Source organism: Canis lupus, chromosome 13 (genome assembly GCF_011100685.1).
Source record: "Canis lupus familiaris isolate Mischka breed German Shepherd chromosome 13, alternate assembly UU_Cfam_GSD_1.0, whole genome shotgun sequence".
Taxonomy (NCBI): domain Eukaryota; kingdom Metazoa; phylum Chordata; class Mammalia; order Carnivora; family Canidae; genus Canis; species Canis lupus.
The window spans coordinates 58,959,422-58,979,776 of NC_049234.1; the positions used below are offsets into that span (position 1 = coordinate 58,959,422).

Consider the following 20,355-nt stretch of genomic DNA (forward strand, 5'->3'; position numbering starts at 1 on the left):
AATATATGTACAAATTTACCAAAATATAGACCTCTTACTACCAATTCTCAGTTATCTAATGAAGAGTTCTAGCTCAGTTCCACATTATGATATGGCTGGTGGAGCTAATTCCAGGCTGGCCGTGGGAAAGCAAGGCACCTTGCAGGTGCTCTGGGACTTCCCTGGCACCAAGAACTAGTGAGCACAGAAGGAAAAATGAGAGGTTTGTCATTACTTGAATTAGCTTGTGGTGCAAGGTGGGTGTACTCTGCTGTGTGCCAGGCTGAACGGAACACTTCTAGGAAGAAGATTGGGCACTGTGTGCAGGTCAAAGCTGTTTGGCTGGTTTGGAGGCAGTTTTAAGACACCAGGACCCTCCATTCACCATCCTATCCACCCATCTGTGTCAGATAACTGAAGGCCCTGGGGACCACAGGACTCTCCTTTTGCTAATACCAGTTCGTTTTTCTGCTTTCTTGTTTGCCTACTATTTTCACTGGGTTCAGCTGTCCGTCCCCCTACACATGTCACTCCTCCCTGGGCAAGTAATTCGACTGCATGAAGTCCTAGAGAGAGAGAAAAAAAGGAGGATTGAGACAGAGCAGATGCCAAGCTCAGCTCTGGGAAAGGAGAAGGAACCAGTTGAAGATTATGTGGATGTACTGAGCCCTATGCCAGTGTAAGTGGACCACTTAACTATGGGGTTTGTTATCAGATTGTTAATATTAATTTCTAATTACCAAAGAGAGTGAACCATTGAGCTTCATAAAGCATGGGCACTAAGGTGTCATGTGGATAAACATTAGATCTCTGAGTCGATGCCATATTTCCTCTTCTGTGTCATGATCAACAAAATGCAAAATGCAGGTTTGAACCAACCCTCTTACCACACAGGAAATCCCCTTCCACCCACATCTGTAGACCAAATAGATATTCTTTCCAAAGCTCAAACCCAAACCTTTCTGCTATGTAGAAAGAAGGAAAAGATGTTTTTTTTTTTCCATCATGCAACTCTATGAATGACTGATTTTCTGTCAGAAAACTATACCAAAGAATTTTAAGTATCTGAATGTTCTATTCAATTGTCCAATCAGTGAGTGGTCATTGAGCTTGAACTTGAGGAAGACCCTGTGTAAAGTGTATAAGGTATCGTTGGGAAAAGGAAGAGGCTGAATTCAGCAACACCTTTATTTTTTACTCCTATTTTGCTGGAAAGGGTGACGAAGATTGTGAGCCATTTCCTCCTGGAATTGTGGTCTTCTTGTTGGTGAAACTTGTCCTGGTTCCATCACAACATCAGGTTCTTAGGCATAGTCTTGCTGGACTGTAATGGCTGAAACCCGCCTACCATCACTCTTAGCTGAAATCAGTGACATCTGATAGCCTGACAGATTAAAAGTCACAAAGAGTGCTTCTTTTCCTTTTTTCCTCAGTAAAACAAGTAAAATATTTTTATTATATAGATAAAAAGAATATTTAAATCATTCTGTGTCGTACCAATCAGAGATATTCACTGTTAACATTTGGGGGTATTGCAAATCCTGCCAGATTTTTCTCTGTTGATAAAACAGACTTTTCATTGGCTATGATATTTACTATAAAAATGAGAAGTGCTCTCTTAAAAATGTGACACATAAAAATAGCACCAATGCCATTAGAAAGCCATATTATACCAAAAGGAGTGAATGCAGACATACCTTTAAATATGCTATTTATAATTGGGTAATGGGCATTAAGGAGGGCATGTGATACTATGAGCGCTGGGTATTAAACACAAATTATTGAACATTGCATCTGAAACTAATGATGTACTATATGTTGGCTGATTGAATTTAAATTAAAAAATCAGTTATTTAAAACTGAGACCATACAAGAGAAGCATATAAAAAAATGCTTTGCATCCCTGAAGGGAAACTGTCAACAAATATTTATCCAAGAGCTTATATAAACTGAGATTATGAGCTGGGGATACACTATTAATTCCTGGCTTAGCTGTTCAAGTGATAATGATGATTACATACTGACCAACAAATAATTTTTCAGGCCTTTTTTGGTTAAAGAAAGAGGTTTGGAGGGATGAGGGAAGGAGGCCTTAAGCATAAGGTATATTTAATAATGGCACAAGATTATAATAACAGTAATTATATCATTGTAATAGGACTAATAAAACTGGGAATTAAGTTAAGAAAACTTAATAACTGCAGCTCTTAGAGTTACTTTGGTAGCATTTTTTCAAGTAATGATCTTCATCAGTTAAAAAAAAAAAATCCCGTTTTTTGTCTCACCTCTGTAGATGTTTTTATTCAGTGTCCCGGAAAGAAGCAACTGAGATGCTTGAGAAGAACCCTTCTTTGGGAAATATGATCCTGAGACCTGGTAGTGACAGTAAAAGCTACTCCATCACCATCCGGCAGGAGATAGAGTATGTTTAATTTAAAAAGTATGGGATTGTTAAAAGCATGGTATCACTTTAAAAAGCAAAGTCACACAAGATCAGCATCTGCTATGTGTTTTTGTTGGGACTAGATAAACATAATAGGCAAAGAATGTTATGGAAACAATCCTAAAGATTGAGCCAAGGGTAATATTTGCAGTAGGGAAAAAGAAAAACGGGTGAATTACTTTGATCCTGGGTATAGTTCTGTTGTTCATTCATTCATTTGTTTCACAAATATTATTGAGCATCTACTATGGGGCCAAGTAATATTCTAGGTACTGAGAATGGAGTAGTGAACACAACAACATCCCTGGTTTAAGGAGTTTACATTTTCGTAAGGGAAGATGGATGATAAATAAACACATAGCTACGAGAAATCATATATATAGTAATAAGATCTATGGAAAAAATAGGACAGATACGGGAACACTCAGCGATGATGGATAAACATTTTCTGATTACTATTGTTTTGGTTTGTTTTGTTTTGTTTTTGGTTGATTTTATTTATTTGACAGAAAATGAGAAAGAGAGAGTGCATGCACAAGCAGGGGGAGCGGCAGGCAGAGGGAGAGGGAGAAGCAGGCTCTGTGCTGAGCACAGAGCCCGACATGGGGCTCAACATGTGGCTCAGTCCCAGGACCCTAGGATCATGACCTGAGCTAAAGGCAGATACTTAACCTACTGAGCCACCCAGGGGCCCCACTATTGTTGTCCTAATACAGAGTGGTCAGGGAAGGCCTGCTTTATTAACTAGCATTTAAATAGGGCCCTGAAGGGAGGGAGGGAAGAAACCATGCCAATATTTGGGACAGGAGCATTCCAGGCATTAAATACATGTGCCCAGAGGCAGGAGAGGGCTGGGTTTATTCAAAAACAAAAAGAGGCCACTGTGATTGCAATGCAGTGAACAAGCAAATAGTGGTACATGAGATTTCAGAGGTGGGGGGAGGGACTGATCACTCTGAGCCCTCCAGGTCACTGTAGGGCAAGAGTTATATACTCTGAATGACACGAGAGGATTCTGGAGAAGAGGTAACATAACCTGACATCTATAAAAAGGACCACATGGGAACCTCTTGTCAAGGTTAAGAATTTCTTTCTAGTAAAATGGTTTTACCTTTGATAAAGTCAGTGACACATGCAAAAGTTGGTTTTTCCATGTAGCTAAGGTGGTTGGATCTGCTAAGGTCCACTCCAGCTCTAAGTCTACGAAATCTTGCATTTCAATAAATGGGCACTCTGGGTTAGTTAACACTTTGACAACTGATAATGAAATTAAAATACAGGTTTTTGTCCTAAATGAAAATGTTCAATAAGTAATTATCTTTCATATAAAAGCATAACCAGAACTTTGATTCTTGAATTTGCTATTCTTTCTGGGGATAATATTCCATTAATTATTTTAGCTGTAACATATCTGTCAATGAATCTATCTACCAGTCCACTATAAATATCAATAATTCTAAATATATGAAGTATGAAGACACTGACAGTGAATAAAAGCAGGAAAAAGAGCCACGGTCCAACAAGTTTCATCATTTGCCCATTACTCCATATAAACAGAGGCTGGTCTTTATACAACAGCCGTGTGCCCTGAACAGGTGGCAAGAATGAGAGAGAGTAGATCAGGGCCCAGTTCTGTGCGTGAAGTGAGAGTCTGTGTGTGTGTGTGTGTGTGTGTGTGTGTGTGTGTGTTTCCACAATGAATATCTATGTCAACGTAGCATGCTTGGTCTTGTAGGGGCGGGAGGAGGGGGGGGAGGGGAGGGAGGGAGGGGGAGGGAGGGAGGGAAGGAGGGGAGGGGAGGGAGGGAGGGAGGAGGGAGAAAGGAAGGAAGGAAGAAGGGAAGAAAGAAAAGGGAGGAGGGAGGGAGGGGAGGGAGGGAGGGGAGGGAGGAGGGGAGGGGGGAGGGAGGGAGGGAGGAGGGAGGGGGGAGGAGGGGGGGGAGGGAGGGAGGGAGAGGGGAGGGAGGGAGGGAAGGGGAGGAGGGGGAGGAGAGGAAGGAAGGAAGGAGGAAGGAAGAAGAAGAAAGAAAGAAAGAGAGAGGGAGGGAGGGGGGGAGGGAGGGAGGGAGGGGGGGAGGAGAGGAAGGAAGGAAGAAGGGAAGGAGGAAGAAAAGAAAGAAAAGAAAAGAAAGGGAGAGGAGGGGGAGAGGGAGGGGGGAGGAGGGAGGGGAGGGGAGTGTGAGGAGGCGGGAGGGCGGAGGGGCTGGGGGAGGTAGTGAGGGATGGCGTGTGAGGGCGGTGATACTCAAGGTCAGGCAGAACTTCGTATTACTGAACAAGCGCGAGCTTTCGTTTCTTTCTTCGTTCTTTCTTTCTTTCTTTCTTTCTTTCTTTCTTTCTTTTTTTCCTTCCTTCCTTCCTTCCTTCCTTCCTTCCTTCCTTCCTTCCTTCCTTCCTTCTTTCTTTCTTTCTTTCTTTCTTTCTTTTTTCTTTTTTTCTTTCTTCTTTTCTTCATGAGAGACACTCAGAGAGAGGCAGAGGGAGAAGCAGGCCCCATGCAGGGAGCCTGATTCAGAACTTGATTCCAGGACCCCTGAGCTGAAGGCAGAGCTCAACCACTGAGCCACCCAGGGGTCCCCTGTTTCATTATTTTTTATTACAAAGGCTGATATTTGGAGTTAATGTATTTTCAACTAATATGATAGAATATCACAGATTACTCAATTTTAATTTATTTGATTTATAATTCAATTGGCTATTTTGAAACAAATCCAAAAGAAATAAAAATTGTGACTGCCGTTACATTAGAAGTCCTGGGAGAAAAGTGAATTTTTTTGTTGAGTACATCCTGGTCAAGGAGGCTGTTCTTTTACAGGGCTTAGGAAATTGAATTGAATATACCTTTAAAAATTAAGAGCATATATAACTGAATTAAAATCTGTTTCTCAGATTTTGTTTTTAAAAATTTAACTGCTGGAAAGCTAAATGATGCAAGAGGATGATTAACTTTTTCCCTTCATTTTATTCTTTTCTTGGTTGGATTGAGTGTTCAGTTCATTAGCATGTGAACCCTATGAATGTGAATACATTTCATACAGAATAATGTATTATTATTCTGTATGAAATGAACAAAGTCCCTAGGAGCTAATGACTCTTTAAGACCATGTGTTTTCTGCACAATAGCAGCCTGAGCTCTTTATAAGAGGGTTTAAATTAGCCCAGCTTTTGCACTGCATTTTCCGTAAACGTGAACTATCAGAAATAACAGCATTTTCTGCTGTAGATGTGGTTTGTGACCAAACTCAATGAGTTTCTATACTTAGGATATGAAATGAACATCACAGTTTTTACTTATTGTGTATTATATTTAAGTCAAATTTAAACTCATAAGAAAGAGTCTGGCAAGGGAGTTTATATCAAATTTCCTATTTCTAATTTCAGGAAAGTCACTGCCAGTTTGAATTCATATAGAAATTTGTGCTTTTATACAGCTGATGGTCCAAAAAACATAAAATTTCATAAAACTAATCCTCCTCCTCCCAAAAGTTCAAATTTAGAAAGCAGAGAGAGAGGAATGGTCAAAGTAGCATGTTCTAACGCTAGAGTGGGTATGTGCTTATTTAGGAATAGTTTATGGTTGGAATGGACATGAAAATTTTTAACTGTTGTTGCACCAATTTTCCTTATGAGCCAGATATATCTATGATATTAGGGATTGTCATATGTATTGTCTAATGCTTCTGAACAGAAATTTGAGAAGTCCTAGATTTCATATCTTCTGTATGAAGTTGTAGCAGTTGAAGAGAGTAGTAGGATGTTAGTTTGTTAGACTGTAGAGCTTAATGTAAAGACTTTGGCAAAAAATCTAGATGTTTAGGAAGCATCTGAACACAGGTGAGTAACAACCCACAAAGCCAATTCATTCTCTTACGGGTTGTAGGAGAAATGTGCAGCCATGCAAGTTTAGGCGACTGTGTCTGGTAAAATACTAGCTGAAAAGGACAGGTTAGTTTACAAAACAGTGCTTGAAAGTAAAATTATCTCCATCTGTAGACAAATCAGCTGTGGGAGGGAAGATCGTAGTTCTCAGGAAAAAGCAAAAGTCACATAGTACCAAATTATCAGCTGACTCCTCTCTCCATGTAAAATATCATCTCACTTTACCCAGAGCAGTGATGTGTGAATTCAAAAGACATAGAGCTATTCTTACAACAAACCTAGTGGTTTGGCTTTCTTAAAATTGTTGTGACCACATGACAAGTTAGTAATATACATACTTTGTAAAGTCATTAGCCAAGGAAACACTAGAACATATTGACCCTAAATTAATTCCTTTACAAAACTTGAAGTCAGAAGCTAAAACCAAGTATTTATATAACATTTAAGGCCATACACCTGCTAAATGACAAGTTACTTCTTTTTTGAGATCATAATCAATAAACCTCAATCTAGCAAATTTTATCAATCTCATTTTTTCCTCTATCTTTATTTCTTTGGAAAAACAAAACAAAATATGAAAGAAAAACAAGTCTAAGGGGAGATTCAAAGCCTAAGTGATTTCAATGGAATTTTTTTCTACCTTACTTTCTGCCTCAGAACTTAGTCCTCTTAGTCAAAGTTCCAAGAAACTCTGTTAATCTTTGTTTGCTACTTTTCCTCCGATAGCCTTGTTATGGATAATGATGATGATGATATAATAGCTATTACTAACAACAACCGTTGTCACCACTTACAGGGTAACATAAAGAATACTTTTTATTTTTAGTTTTTTTTCTTAGGAGAGAGGTTATTTAGGGGGGAGAAGGTTAGATTTCATCCCATGTTTTAAAAATAAAGTCCTAGAATAAGCCACCGGAATAGAATAAATAAAAGCTGTTTTCCAATGTGATAGTCAATTGAGAGAATATTTGGATATTGTGGTAGAGGAGGAAAAAGTCCCTTGAAAAGAAGTGTAATTCAGTCCTAGAGGAATGTGACCTGGAAATGGAGAGACGGGGGATAAAATAGAAGGTGGGAGGCCCTGCCAACAAACTTAACCTGATAGACAGCTTTAGACCACTTCTGTAAATTGGATAGATGTTGAATTAGTTTTTCTTTCAAGCCGATGGTAGTGTAATAAATACTTTTAACTTTTCAACATTACAAGACGTCTTGGTCCTGACACTGTTGTCATATGAATCCAAGGAATTCAAGGCGAACCTACTGACTTCTGCTCTCAGTATAAATCAGTCGTAGCAAATAGCACTATAAGATGGACTTGTAATATTTTAAAAATTCAGTTTCATAAATACTGTGTGCCTAATGCTGGAAGACAAAGGCGAATAGATAAAATACCATGTTTAGGGTGGTAATAATTTAGAGCTCTATGTGACCATAGAAGAGGAAGACACTATGGTTCACCTAGTGGTTTACATTCTCACAGAGCATTTTCTGTATCTGTGAGTCAGCCCCAGAGTTAGCAGTGTCCAAGGTGGTATATGAGCTAGCAGAAAGAGCAGCCATCCAGGGAATTCTGATAGGAATACTGATGAGGGTAGAGTAGAAAGTGATTTTCTTTCAGTAATTCTTTCTACTTCCCTGTTAATCTAGAGAATAACTATCTGATTTGTATGTGCCTATGCAGGATTTTATAATGTTGCCTTGCTTTGTCAATTACTGGCATAAAAAATGATTTTTGCCTGAAAGATTTTTAGTTCTTGATTCCTTTTTTTCGGTTATCCATTCACCTACTCAATGACCCAGGTTTCTATATTCCTAGTGTATAACTCCCTAAAAACAGACATAGAGAACCAGGTAAATAACAAAATAAAAGCCATCATTACCCTCCACCTTTTTTTTTTTTTTTTTTTTTTTTTTTGCCTAACTACGGAAATGGAAACATAGGGTTTACTCTACAGGAGATATTTTATATTCACTTTAATTTGAGTTGATCCAAATGGAGTTTTTTTTTTTTTCATTTTAGCTTGCCAAGAATCAAGCACTACAAAGTGATGAGTGTAGGAAAAAACTACACCATTGAACTGGAAAGACCTGTAAGTAGCTATTTCCTTGTCTTTGAGGAATTTGTTTTTCCCCAACTCTACCTTATAGAATTTAAAGAAAGATAGAAAAGCCCTTGCCTAGGAACATAGTGCCGAAAATGACAGATAACCAGGGTGATAAGTGAGATCCAGAAGCAGGTAGATGAGGCGCCGTAGAAGAGAGTGTGCTAACGATTCTATGTTTGTTTTTCTGTAGTCTTTATCAATACAATTATTTCAGAGAGGGGAAAATTTTTTTGTTAAATATCTGTTTTATATCCTCTAACTCTCCGTATTTCAATGTGCTTATTTCTAATGGGGAAAAAAATCTGTGGGTGCCCAGTCCTCTAATACCTGTCATGCAGTTTGGAAATCTCTCTCATAATAGCAACATAATCATGAAGAAATGCTCTATTCCTAGTCTGCAACCCCTTTTCTACCCCAATCACCTTACCATGGAGCTAATGATATGATATCATAATCACTAGGTCACTGGGTTAGGCAGAGAAATAAGTACTTTACATATATCATCTAGTTGAATATTCATCATTGCCCTGAGGCAATTACTGTTATGCAGGTAAAGGTAGTAATGTGGGTTGTGGTCCAGGTCCTGGGAAAAGGGACTACGGTCGTGTGATGTCAGGCTGCAGTGGGACCAGGAAAGTTATATCACACACATGGAACTCATGAGTCTTGAAGATATGTATCTTAACACCTCTAAAACTGAGCTTAGTGCATCTGTCTCTCCAGGCCCACTGTGTTGCTCAGATAGCAAAAGGGGCAGCATGGTTGAATTTTATTTTATGTTTAGAACCTATTTCTTAGAATGCAGTCCTGACTTTTGCCAAGAGGAGGGAAGCTGCTGACTCATATGTTCCACTTACATCTTTGCCATAAATGCCTTTTAGAGCTTCTCAGCTCTCATGTCCATGCCTGCCAGGGCTTTTTCAAAAATTGTAATGAAGGAAACAAACCACTGGATTGCTGAAGAATAAGCCAAATAGCCAACTGACTGGAAGCAATGGTCAGGAAGAAGAACACCAGGTCGGACTGGTGAACTGGGGCTCCTTTATCTGTAATTAGCCCAAATAGCATCCAGTTTAAGGAAAGCTAACCGCCTGGATTGTTCTTTCCCCTTTCACATTCCCCTATCCTATCCCTCAACCAGGTTGTCATTTTATTTTCTTTCAAATTTACCAGGGATATTCAGGTTTAACCTGATTTTACTTGTATGAAAATATTGGTTTGGGGGTGGCAACACATTTCAGCTACTTTCAGCCAAGTAAATTACCCTGTTACAGTGAGATATTAAAATGCTAAATTCTCTGGCTTTAAGGGTTCTTTGGTTTCAATCAGAAGAAACCAAATAACTAACTTAAGCAAAGACAGATTTAAGAACATGGGAAGCACATGAAATGACTGGAAAGCTAGAAGATCTCCAGGGACTAGGAAGCAGTCACTTGTACAGTTGACCCTTGAACAACATGCGGGTTGGAACTGCATGGGTCCACTTACATGTGGATTTTTTTGATAAGTACAAACAGTATTGTAAACGTATTTTTCTTGTGATTTTTCTTAATAACATTTCCTTTTCTCTGGCTTACTTTATTCTAAGAATAGAGTATAAGGTACATATAACATACTCAAAATGTATTAATCAACCGATCATGTTATTGGTAAGGCCTCTGGTCAACAGTAGGCTCTTCGTGTGTAGTTTTGAGAAGAGTCAAAGTTATAATGTGGATTTTTGAGTGCACAGGGGTTGGTATCCTTAACTCCTATTGTCCAAGGGTCAACTGTAGTAAGAACCATCTGATTAGGAATCTGCTATCCTTCCTTGTTCCTCTGCTCAAGTTCAAACTTCAGGAAGGGAACACTTTCTGGTCTACCCTGAGTCACATTCTCATGCAATAACTAGGAAAGAGTAGAGTACCTAATTATTGTCCGCCAAAATGTACCCCATGGGGAGGGGGAAATTTCTCAACAGGGAATTAGATATTATAAAAGAGAAGGAAAATGCATGGGTCGGAAACATTAGCCATTCAGTACCTCACTGAAGTGAGGTATTGATATGATTTTCTAGAGGTCAGGAAATTCACATCAATCTTCATTAAATTTCACATGAGCTTTCTTTTACTCTCTCTTAACATGGATGACCCTGAGCCTTCTCTCACTTTTCATACAGGTTACACTCCCAAACCTTTTCAGTGTCATTGATTATTTCATGAAGGAGACTCGAGGAAATTTACGACCATTTATATATTCCACTGATGAAACCCTTGGTATGTCTGTATTTTATTGCTGTATAAGCAAAACAAAACAACAACTTTCCCTCGCCTCCACTCCCCCCCGCCCCCCATATATGTTTTGTAATACCAATCAGGTAGGAATGGAGTTCGGCTTTTAAATCTATTTGTAAGTCATTTTGTCACTGACCTTGTGAAATTAAGGGAGTACCAATATATTCTGGGGGATGAGTACTATCCCACTCTAGAGAAAGAAAAGCCATAAGGCATATATTGTGACTACTAATTTCATCCATCATTCTACTCGGCTTTATCAAACAAGTTAAGATGAAAACCATCCTTATACAGAGTCATGGAAATAGAGCCATGGAAACCAAACGGGATTTAAGAGTATGATCTGTCGACAATACCAGATGCTCTAGTCAGATTAAAATGGATGAAGGTTGGGAATTGGCCATTAGGCAGTAGGTGACTTGAGAGAGAACCTTGTTTCATTATAAAAGCATAAGTCTGAGTGTAAGACAACAAGGAGGGAGTAGTCAGGACTGGCTACAGAATTTGTGAAGCCCCTTGTTCATAAATTATTAAGAATTTCAAAACAGTGATAATAGATCATTAAACCAAGAATGGGATCCTAGGCAGTTTCATAGTTCACATGACCATGAAATTGGCCCTGTTTGCAGTTGTTTTTGGCAAAGCAGGGCAGGTTGAATGTGATACTTTCTTTCCAGCCTTTGAAACAATCCCTGATACATATGATTATTTGACAAAAGCTGTGGGCAGGAGAGATAAAATATTTCCAGTTTGTTTGGACTCAGTTACCAAAATAAGTCCCGGTTCCTACAGATTATGAGGAAAAACAACTTCGTTTGGCTTACCTGCATCAGGGCATATCTGAAAAGTCTGATTAAATTTTAAAAGCCAGCAACTTTAAAAGTCCAATGTTGAAAACATATTATGAATCTTGTGATGCCAAATAAATTAACTTAGAGTCAGAACTTTAGGGAAATCATCTAGTACAGTGTCTCAATCTATATGGGAATCACCTGCAAACTCAGGATAGAAAATGTCTCTAAGATGTGACCATTCAGCTTGTTTGGAGATTCCTAATGATGGTTGCCTCACTGGTTTTTGAGGCAGCACACCTCACCTTTGATCAGTGCTCATATTGGAGAATTCTTCCTTGAGTCTGAAGTATTTCTTTCTTTAACTTCTATATGATCTAATTTCTGGTTTTGAAACAACTCAGGATTTTTAAAATCCCATCAAATATTTAAAAGCAGCCACAATGTCCCTCCCTTAGTCTCTCTTTGTCCTATATAAGTTATTGGTTCCTTCAGCCCTTTTATCACATCTTTGACCTTTCCTGTATACTAATTTCTGAACACCTCTCTTAAAATATAACTACGAAGGCTGAACATATATCACTATGAATATCCCCAGAATAATATATTATGCAGGCGTAATGCAGGAAAACACCATTTATAGAAATCTACTATTAATATAATCATTAATGTAAAAAGTAATTATTGATTTTTTTTTTTCAGAGACCAAAGGATTTCCTGCAACATCTCTAAAATTAAAAAAAAATGTTTAGGGTGGCAGTGAATCTGATATAATTTGTTTCATGTTAGTTATCTAATTCTGTGGGACAAACCACCCCAAAACATGGTAGTTAAATCAACCACCATTGTATTTGCTCACAATTCTGTGCATTGACAATTTGGATTGTATTCAGTTGGGCAGTTCTTCTGCTAGTCTCACTTGTCACTAACACAACGGTAACCAGCTGGTGTCCTGACTGGTGCTGTATGTTTCAGGTTGGTCTCATCACACATCTGTTGCTGGTAGCCGGCTGGAGCTGGCTGAACCACTCTCTTCACGTACTCTCCAATACTTGAGGAGTTAGCTCAGGCTCTCTCACATATCTCAGAGCTGTTAAGAGGAGAAGGAAACCTCAAGTCCTTGGGCTAGAAATTCTCAGTGTTAAGGATCACGTATGGCCCTGTTGGAGCTTCTGGTAAAGGAGAAGCTGTGAATTGAATAAAAATATTGAAGTGTGATGTGTCTTATGTACACAGCTATACTTCTTTTTTAAAAAAATTTAACCTGCATGTAATAAACTTCACCTGTTTTGGTATACAGTCTAATGAGTTTTGACAACCACCAGCAGAATCAAGATACAGAAAGTTTCATCACTTAAAAAAATGCCCTAATGTTCTTTCTTTATAGTTAACCCTTCTCACCCACAATCCCTGGCAACTACTGATCTGTTTTCCTTTCCTATGGTTTTGCATTTTCCAAAATGTCATATCAATGGAATCACAGTATGGAAAACTTTTGAGGCTGATTACATTCATTCTTCATATTGTCTAGATTCACACAAGTGTTGTATTACTAGCTTGTTCTTTATTGCTGAATAGTATTTCACTCTATGGAAGAACTAGTTTGTTTATCCACTCAACAATTAAAATGTATTAGGGTTGTTTCCAGTTTTTGGCAATTATTACTAGACTATATAAATATTCATATACAGATTCATATGCAGATGTAAACATAAGCCTTCATTTCACTTGGGTAAAATATCTAGGAATGAGATTATTGGGTTATATGGAAAGAGTACATTTAACTTTGTAACAAACTGCTAAACTTTTCACAAGTTCTTTTTGCATATCTGCCATTGATGTTAGAGTTTGTAGTTGCATCCTTACCAGCACTTGGTATTATTATGAAAACATTTTTTAAAAACTTTGAGTAAACTCTACACCACACATAGGGCTTAAACTCATGACCCTGATATCAAGAGTTGCATGCTCCAGCAACTGAGCCAGCCACACAGCCCACTGGTATTGTCATTAAAAACAAACAAACAAACAAAAAAGTAACTCTATTAAGTGTGTAGTGGTATCTCTGTGGTTTTATTTTTAAAATATTTTATTTATTCATAAGAAACACAGAGAGGCAGAGACATAGATAGAGGGAGAAGCAGGCTCCCCATGGGGAGCCTGATGCAGGACTCGATCCCAGATTCTGGGGATCACAATCAGAGCTGAAGGCAAGACGCTCAACCACTGAGCCACTCAGGTGTCCTCCCTCTGGTTTTAAAATGTATTTCCCTAATGGTTAATTACATTGAGCATCTTCTCATGCGCTATTTGATATTCACATACCTTATTTGGTAAAATATCTATTTTTGCCCACATTTTTGTTGGGGTTTTGTTTTCTTATGGTTGAATTTTGATAATTCAGTGCATATTTTGAATATGTCATTTGTCAGATATAATTTGCAAATATTGTTTTTCATTAACAGTGCCTTTTGCAAAGCATGTTTTAGATTTTAATGAAGTACAAATGATGTTTTTGCTTCTGTATATAGATACTTTTGGTGTTGTATCTGAGAACTCTTTGCCTAAGATCACAAAGATTTTTCTCCCTATGTTTTCTTCTAGAAGTGTCATAGTTTTGTTTCACATTGTCTGTGAGCCATTTAAAATTAATTTTAATGGGAAAATTGATTTTATTTGCATTTAGGTATGTAATTGAGCAGTTACTTAAAAAAAGATAATCTTTTCATTCAATAGCTTTCGTACCTTTGTAAAAAATCAACTGACCATATTTTTGTGGATAAATTTCCATTGATATATGTTCTTATCCTTTTGCCAATACCATGCTATCTTGATTACTGTAGCTTTACAGTAGTTCTTGAAATCAGAAGATATGAATCCAACTTTGTTCCTTTCAAAATTGTTTGGACCAATCTAGTTCTCTGCCTTTCAGCATAAGTCTTAGAATCAACATACTTACAGAAAAATCCTCCAGAGTTTTGGAATTTGAAGCATTAGATGAGGTCAGGGAAAACTGAGATCTTGACATTATTTTCTTCTAACTGGGAAATAATATATCCCTCCAGCTATTTAGGTTATCTTTGATTTCTTTTAGAGTTCTTTATGGTTTTTAGCATACTGATCCTGCCTGCACATATTTTGTTAGATTAATACCTATTTAATTTCTTGGTGCTATTGGTGCTATTGTAAACGATACTTTTTTTTTTTTTTTTTTTTTTTTTTTAATTCATGATAGAGAGAGAGGCAGAGACACAGGCAGAGGGAGAAGCAGGCTTCATGCCGGGAGCCGGACGCGGGACTTGATCCCGGGACTCCAGAATCACGCCCTGGGCCAAAGGCAGGCGCTAAACTGCTGAGCCACCCAGGGATCCCCAAACTATACTGTTTTTAACATTTTTGATTCCAATTATTTACTGGTAATATATAGAAATATATTTTTTTGTTTACTGATCTTGGAATTCTAAGATTTCATTTGCTACATTTCCATTCATTACTAAAGTTTTTTTTTTTTAATTTTAATTTTTTTTATTTAGAGAGAGTGTGAGGGAGCCAGAGCAGGGGCAGAGGAGAGGGAGCGAATCTCAAGCAGACTCTGTGCTGAGCATGGAACCTGATATAGGGCTTGATCTGGGACCCTGAGACCATGACCTGAACTCAAACCAAGAGTCGGTGCTCAACCGATTGAGTCTCCAAGGCAGCACTAGATTCCTTTTAACCTTTTTTTTTTTTTAATTTTTTTTTTCCTTTTAACTTTTTATGCAGACATCATGCCAGCTATAAATAGAGACAGCTTTAATGCTTTCCAATCTGGATACGTTTTATTTTCTGTGTATTATTGCACTGGCTGCAATGTCCAGAACAATGATAAATAGAAATGATTTGATTGGAATCCTTATATCTTGCTTTGTTTTCAAGGACAAAACATCCACCTTTCTCTAGTAAGTATAACGTTGCCTATAGGTTTTAAAAGATGATTTACCAGACTGAGAAAGTTCCCTTCTATTTTGTCTATTTTTCGTATTGGTGTAATGCTGCCATAAAAAAATTAGCTAGGCAGCCTTTCTCTGTGGTCTGGAAAATATGTGTGGAGTTGGTATTTTTTCTTACTTCAATATTTGGTAGGATATACCCAATGAGCCATATGGGCCTGAAGATTTCTTTGCTGAAGGTTTTTAACTATGAATTCAATTTCTTTAATAGATGTAGGACAATTCAGATTATCCATTTTTTCTTGAGTGGATTTTGGTAATGTCTTTTAAGGAACTGGTATAGGGCCTGGCACAGAGTGGAAGCTGATGGATATTGGGGGAATACATAAATGAATGAATAAGCATAACATTAGGGAAGGAGAAAGAAACCCTCCCTTCTTCCTAGAGGAAAACTGTCACTCTCACAAACAGGAAAGCACCAAAGCAAGTAACTAGAGCCTGGACGACTGTATACTTACTCTGTGATAGGCACCATGTGAAGTGCCATGATTATATGAATTGTCTCATTTCATTCCTCCCAATAATCTTATGATTATTATCCTTGTTTTACGATCAAGAAAATCACCACCTAAGTAGTTTTCACACAAGACTAAAGAAGTGAAGTCAGAAACACTAGTAAATGAAGTTGGAATCCAAACTCATGTTTATTTCTGAAGCCTTTTTAAAAAACCTCAGTGAGTCACATCTCCACAGATATTTGTATACAGATATTCACATTTCCTTTCTTTCTCTCCACCACTTGCCCCCTGCCCCATCCTTTCCTGTCTGTAGGTCGGGAGTTTGGGCCTGCCTTAGCTGGGTCTTCTGCATTTTTCTTTTCTTTTTTTGAGAGGGGGTTGGGGTGGGGAAGGGCAGGAGAAGGGGAGAGAGAATCTAAACAGGCTTCATGCGTGGTGCGGACTCAGGGCTTGATCTCAGGATCCTGAGATCATGACCTGAGCGAAATCAAGAGTTGGAGTCACCCAGGTGCCCCTAGGTTTTTTGTTTGTTTTTTTAAAGCAGACAATCATCCTGAACAGACGGATTAGACTGAAGCAGTTCTATCTTATTTTTGGTGGGAAGAAGTTCCTGCATCAGTTCAGTTTTCAAGCCTTTGTTATGTTGGTTTGGGTCTGTTTCATGCATGTATATAGTGGGCATTGGCCTGGGAAGTAGGCAGTTTTTATACTTTAGTTTATAAACTTACACATATATAATAAACTACATAAACTATATGTGTTATATAGTTCAGTAGTTTTTACTTCTCAAAGCCCTCATTATATGTTTTGCATGTTCTGTGCATGCACAGTTTAGGGGTGAATGTGGAACTTATGTTCACTTCATCAGAACTAGGGGATGCTTTTTCAGTTCTCTCACCTCTTCAGGAAGTTTTTTCCACTTTCCAGCTACCAAAGTTCCTTTTTCCTGGTCTTCTAGATAAAGATGGGGCTTTTTTCTTTTTTCAAAGATTTTATTTATTCATGAGACAGAGAGAGAGATAGAGAGAGAGAGGCAGAGACACAGGCAGAGAAGCAGGCAGCATGCAAGGAGCCTGATGTGGGACTCGAACCTGGGTATCCGGGGTCACGTCTTGATAAATAAATAAAATCTTAAAAAAAAAAAAACTAACAAGAATTCCAACCCTTCTCCCTGGAAACCCCACCCACCCTGTCCACCTATTCTTCAGTCCACAGGGTCCACTTTTCCTAGGTTCTCTGGCCAGGATGAGCTTTCTTTGGGGGGTGTTAGGTGCTTGTGCTGCCCTCTATTGCTACAGTGCAGCACCTTGAGTCCGAGCCATCCTCAGAGCAGGGCCAGAAGAGAAAAAAAATTAAGAATGGAAAGAAATAACCAAAAATGGGCTGTTCATGTAAAACGTCAATGCTATTAGAGTCAACCAGATCACTATTGCTCTGGTGGCTGAATTGGTTCAGTTTGCTTTGTAATCAGAAACAAATAACTCAACCAATCCTGCATTTCAGATTCCCTTGTTAAAACACTAAGGGAGAGGCATATGAACAGATTGAATTAGATGATCACAAGGAGAGAGACTTCAATAATCAGCCTATCTTCTATAGAGTAATGTATTTTCTTTGAAAAGCAGAAAGATGATGGAAGAGTGAACTGGAAGAGTAAATGAGAGTGGAGAAAGGACTTAAACCAATTATAAAAAGACCAAAACCCTTCTTGACAAAGTGCTTAAGCCTCAAGGAAAGTTTGGAAACCGTTAAATTGTTTAAGCAGTTTGAAATCACAGGACTGAGGCACAGTGGGGATGCGGGAGCCCTTAGCTTTAATTTGCCTCAAGTTAGGAAATGGGAGTTGTAGAGCAACTAAGGGTTAAAATCTGGAGACTTAGAGAAAATTAAAGTGTTTCCAAAAACATACTAACAAAAAGAAAATAAGTTTTTTCTTAGATTTTTAAAAAAGATTTTATTTATTCATGAGAGACACAGAGAGAGAGAGAGGCAGAGACACAGGCAGAGGGAGAAGCAGGCTCCATGCAGGGAGCCTGATGTGGGACTTGATCCTAGGTCTCCAGGATCATGTCCTGGGCCAAAGGCAGGCGCTAACCCACTGAGCCACCCAGGGATCCTCTTTTTCTTTGATCTTTGATGGTAACCCATGTCAGCATTCAACTTTTTCTCTGACATCAAAAGGAAAAGCAATGCTGGAACCAGAATGGTCAAAGATATTTCCTCAGTTTATTTTTTCCCACCTTCATAAATTAACAGTTTAAACTAAAAGTCACTTTTAGGGTGCCTGGCTGGCTCAGTCAGTAGAGCATGCATCTCTTAATCCCAAGGTTCTGAGTTCAAATCCTACACTGGGTGTTGAGATTACTTAAAATCTAAAAAACAACAAGCAAAATTAAAAGCACTTTAAAATATGGTAGAGTAGGTAACTTGATATTAAGCTAGTCAGGAAGAAAAAAATGTTCCCTAGAGAAAAATTTATTAGAAGCCAAATCACAAGTCATGAATAAAATAAAAAAGCATGTGAATATTCATTATTTAATTAACTAACATTTATTAAACACACTACCAATGTTCCAAGTACAACAGGAAAATCAATTCACATAAAAAAATAAAGAACTGCCCTCTGGCTTGATATTGGATCTCTAAGTGTTTCTAGACACAATTTTTAGGCTAAGAACTCACCACAGAAAGAAGGGAAAGATAGGAGAAAAACTACACATTGTGTGAAATTAAAATAGGAAAACTACCTTTATATATCTTGATAACTTGTTTTAAAAAATGAACATCTTGCTTGTAAAGAAAATTATTACACCTCTATTTTCCTGATCCTGATTACCAAGTCACTTACCTGAATACCAGAATTAAACACTGTAGCATACAATTTCATCATCTTACTTGAATGAAACCAATTTATGGGGAAACTACAGAATATGGCTGTGAGGGTAACTCATAGATATACACATTCCTATGCAATGATATAAGCTGGAAACATATATATGGTCCTTTCTAAATGAAGTTTTTATTTTCCTAGGCTTCAATTAAATACATTTCCCTCTATACAATTTTCCACAGCAGATTCTCCTAAATTCTCACAATTCCAAAAAAGCCTCACTAGGTTTCAGTGAGGTTTCAAATCTGATTTGACCAATATTTATCAAATATAAATCATTCGAATTATCTACTTAGAAACCAGAGACATGAAATGTACTAGAAGAAGCTCTTTTCTAATGGAAAAACTCTAGGCCATTTTCTTTTACCAGAAATAAAAATGATCAATTTCCATGTTTTCCCCTGATGTTGTCTTTTTGCTAGCTTAAAATCAACCCATGTTTTTTGGTGTCATCAAATTTAAGAATCACTTGTGCAATCAAGTAAGAATGAAAAGATATGGCTTATATTGTACTCCTGGTTCTAGTTATTTGGTTGTTTTATTTGATTTCCTCATCAGAAAAAAATGAGTAAGTTAGGTCCTCTTAGCTCCAACAATTTATATAGATGTGTCTTGAAAAGGAGAGGAAATCAGGACACACACACACAGAAGAAAGACAATGTGAGGCAGAGGGAGAAGATGACCATCTACAAGACCATGAAGCCTCAGAAAAAAATCAACATCTTTGATCAGGCTTAGCCTCCAGAAGTGTGCGAAATTTCTGTTGTTTAAGCCACTTAGTCTGTGGCATTACAGTAGTCCTAGCAAACCAGTTCAATGAATTATATGGGATGCTGGAACGTATGCAGAATCCTACGCCTCCCTCAGACTAGAGAGTTAATTTCTGGGGATTACTGATCCAGAAATCTGCATTTTTATCACACACAATAAAGTGTGCTATTTATAGCCAAGTATGCAAACTGCTTTTTAAAAATCTCCTGTGATAGGGACGCCTGGGTGGCCCAGCGGTTGAGCATCTGCCTTTGGCTCAGGGCATAACCCCACGGTCCTGGGATCGGGTCCCACATCAGGCTCCCTGCAAGGAGCCTGCTTCTCCTTCTGCCTGTGTCTCTCATGAATAAATAAAATCTTAAAAAAAAAATCTCCTGATATCAAATGTGTAACTGATGCAAAGATTATAAAAGAACTATATCAAATCTCTTATTCTCGAGGGCCTTACAATTGAGAGGTTAGGCCAAATATTGTTAAGAAATAAGAGAGTGAAGAGTTCCAATGTGCAAAATCTTAAAATATTAAGGGTGAATTCTCTTGCATTCTGTAAGAGTATACAGTGCTTAATATACAATGCTTAAAAAAAACAGACTCCTGAAGATGATGAGGTAATGTGGTTGACTGCAATAAAGTGAAAAGGAATGGACCAGGGACACAGAAATCAAAGTTGAGGAACTAGCCAACGCGGAGAGTCTAAAAGAAGACCATTAGGGATGCCGAGATGGCTCAGTGGTTGAGCGTCTGCATTTGGCTCAGGGCGTGATCCTGGAGTCC

At 38.1% G+C, this 20,355-nt stretch overlaps 1 protein-coding gene across 9 annotated transcripts in view; it reads left to right on the forward strand.

The window, feature by feature from the left end:
- The window catches only part of STAP1 (signal transducing adaptor family member 1), a 57,088-nt gene that overhangs the window by 30,092 nt on the left and 6,641 nt on the right, over positions 1-20,355 (forward strand). For 7 of the 9 annotated variants that reach the window (XM_038556204.1, XM_038556202.1, XM_038556201.1 and 4 more), the window contains 5 exons: positions 486-658; positions 2,273-2,401; positions 8,325-8,394; positions 10,568-10,664; positions 12,449-13,068. In XM_038556204.1, the coding sequence (XP_038412132.1) occupies positions 486-658; positions 2,273-2,401; positions 8,325-8,394; positions 10,568-10,664; positions 12,449-12,537 (558 nt within the window). In that variant the 3' untranslated portion in view covers positions 12,538-13,068. Of the gene's footprint in view, positions 1-485; positions 659-2,272; positions 2,402-8,324; positions 8,395-10,567; positions 10,665-12,175; positions 13,069-20,355 lie in introns of those variants that run through there. The other 2 variants (XM_038556206.1, XM_038556207.1) reach the window with 2 other exon arrangements.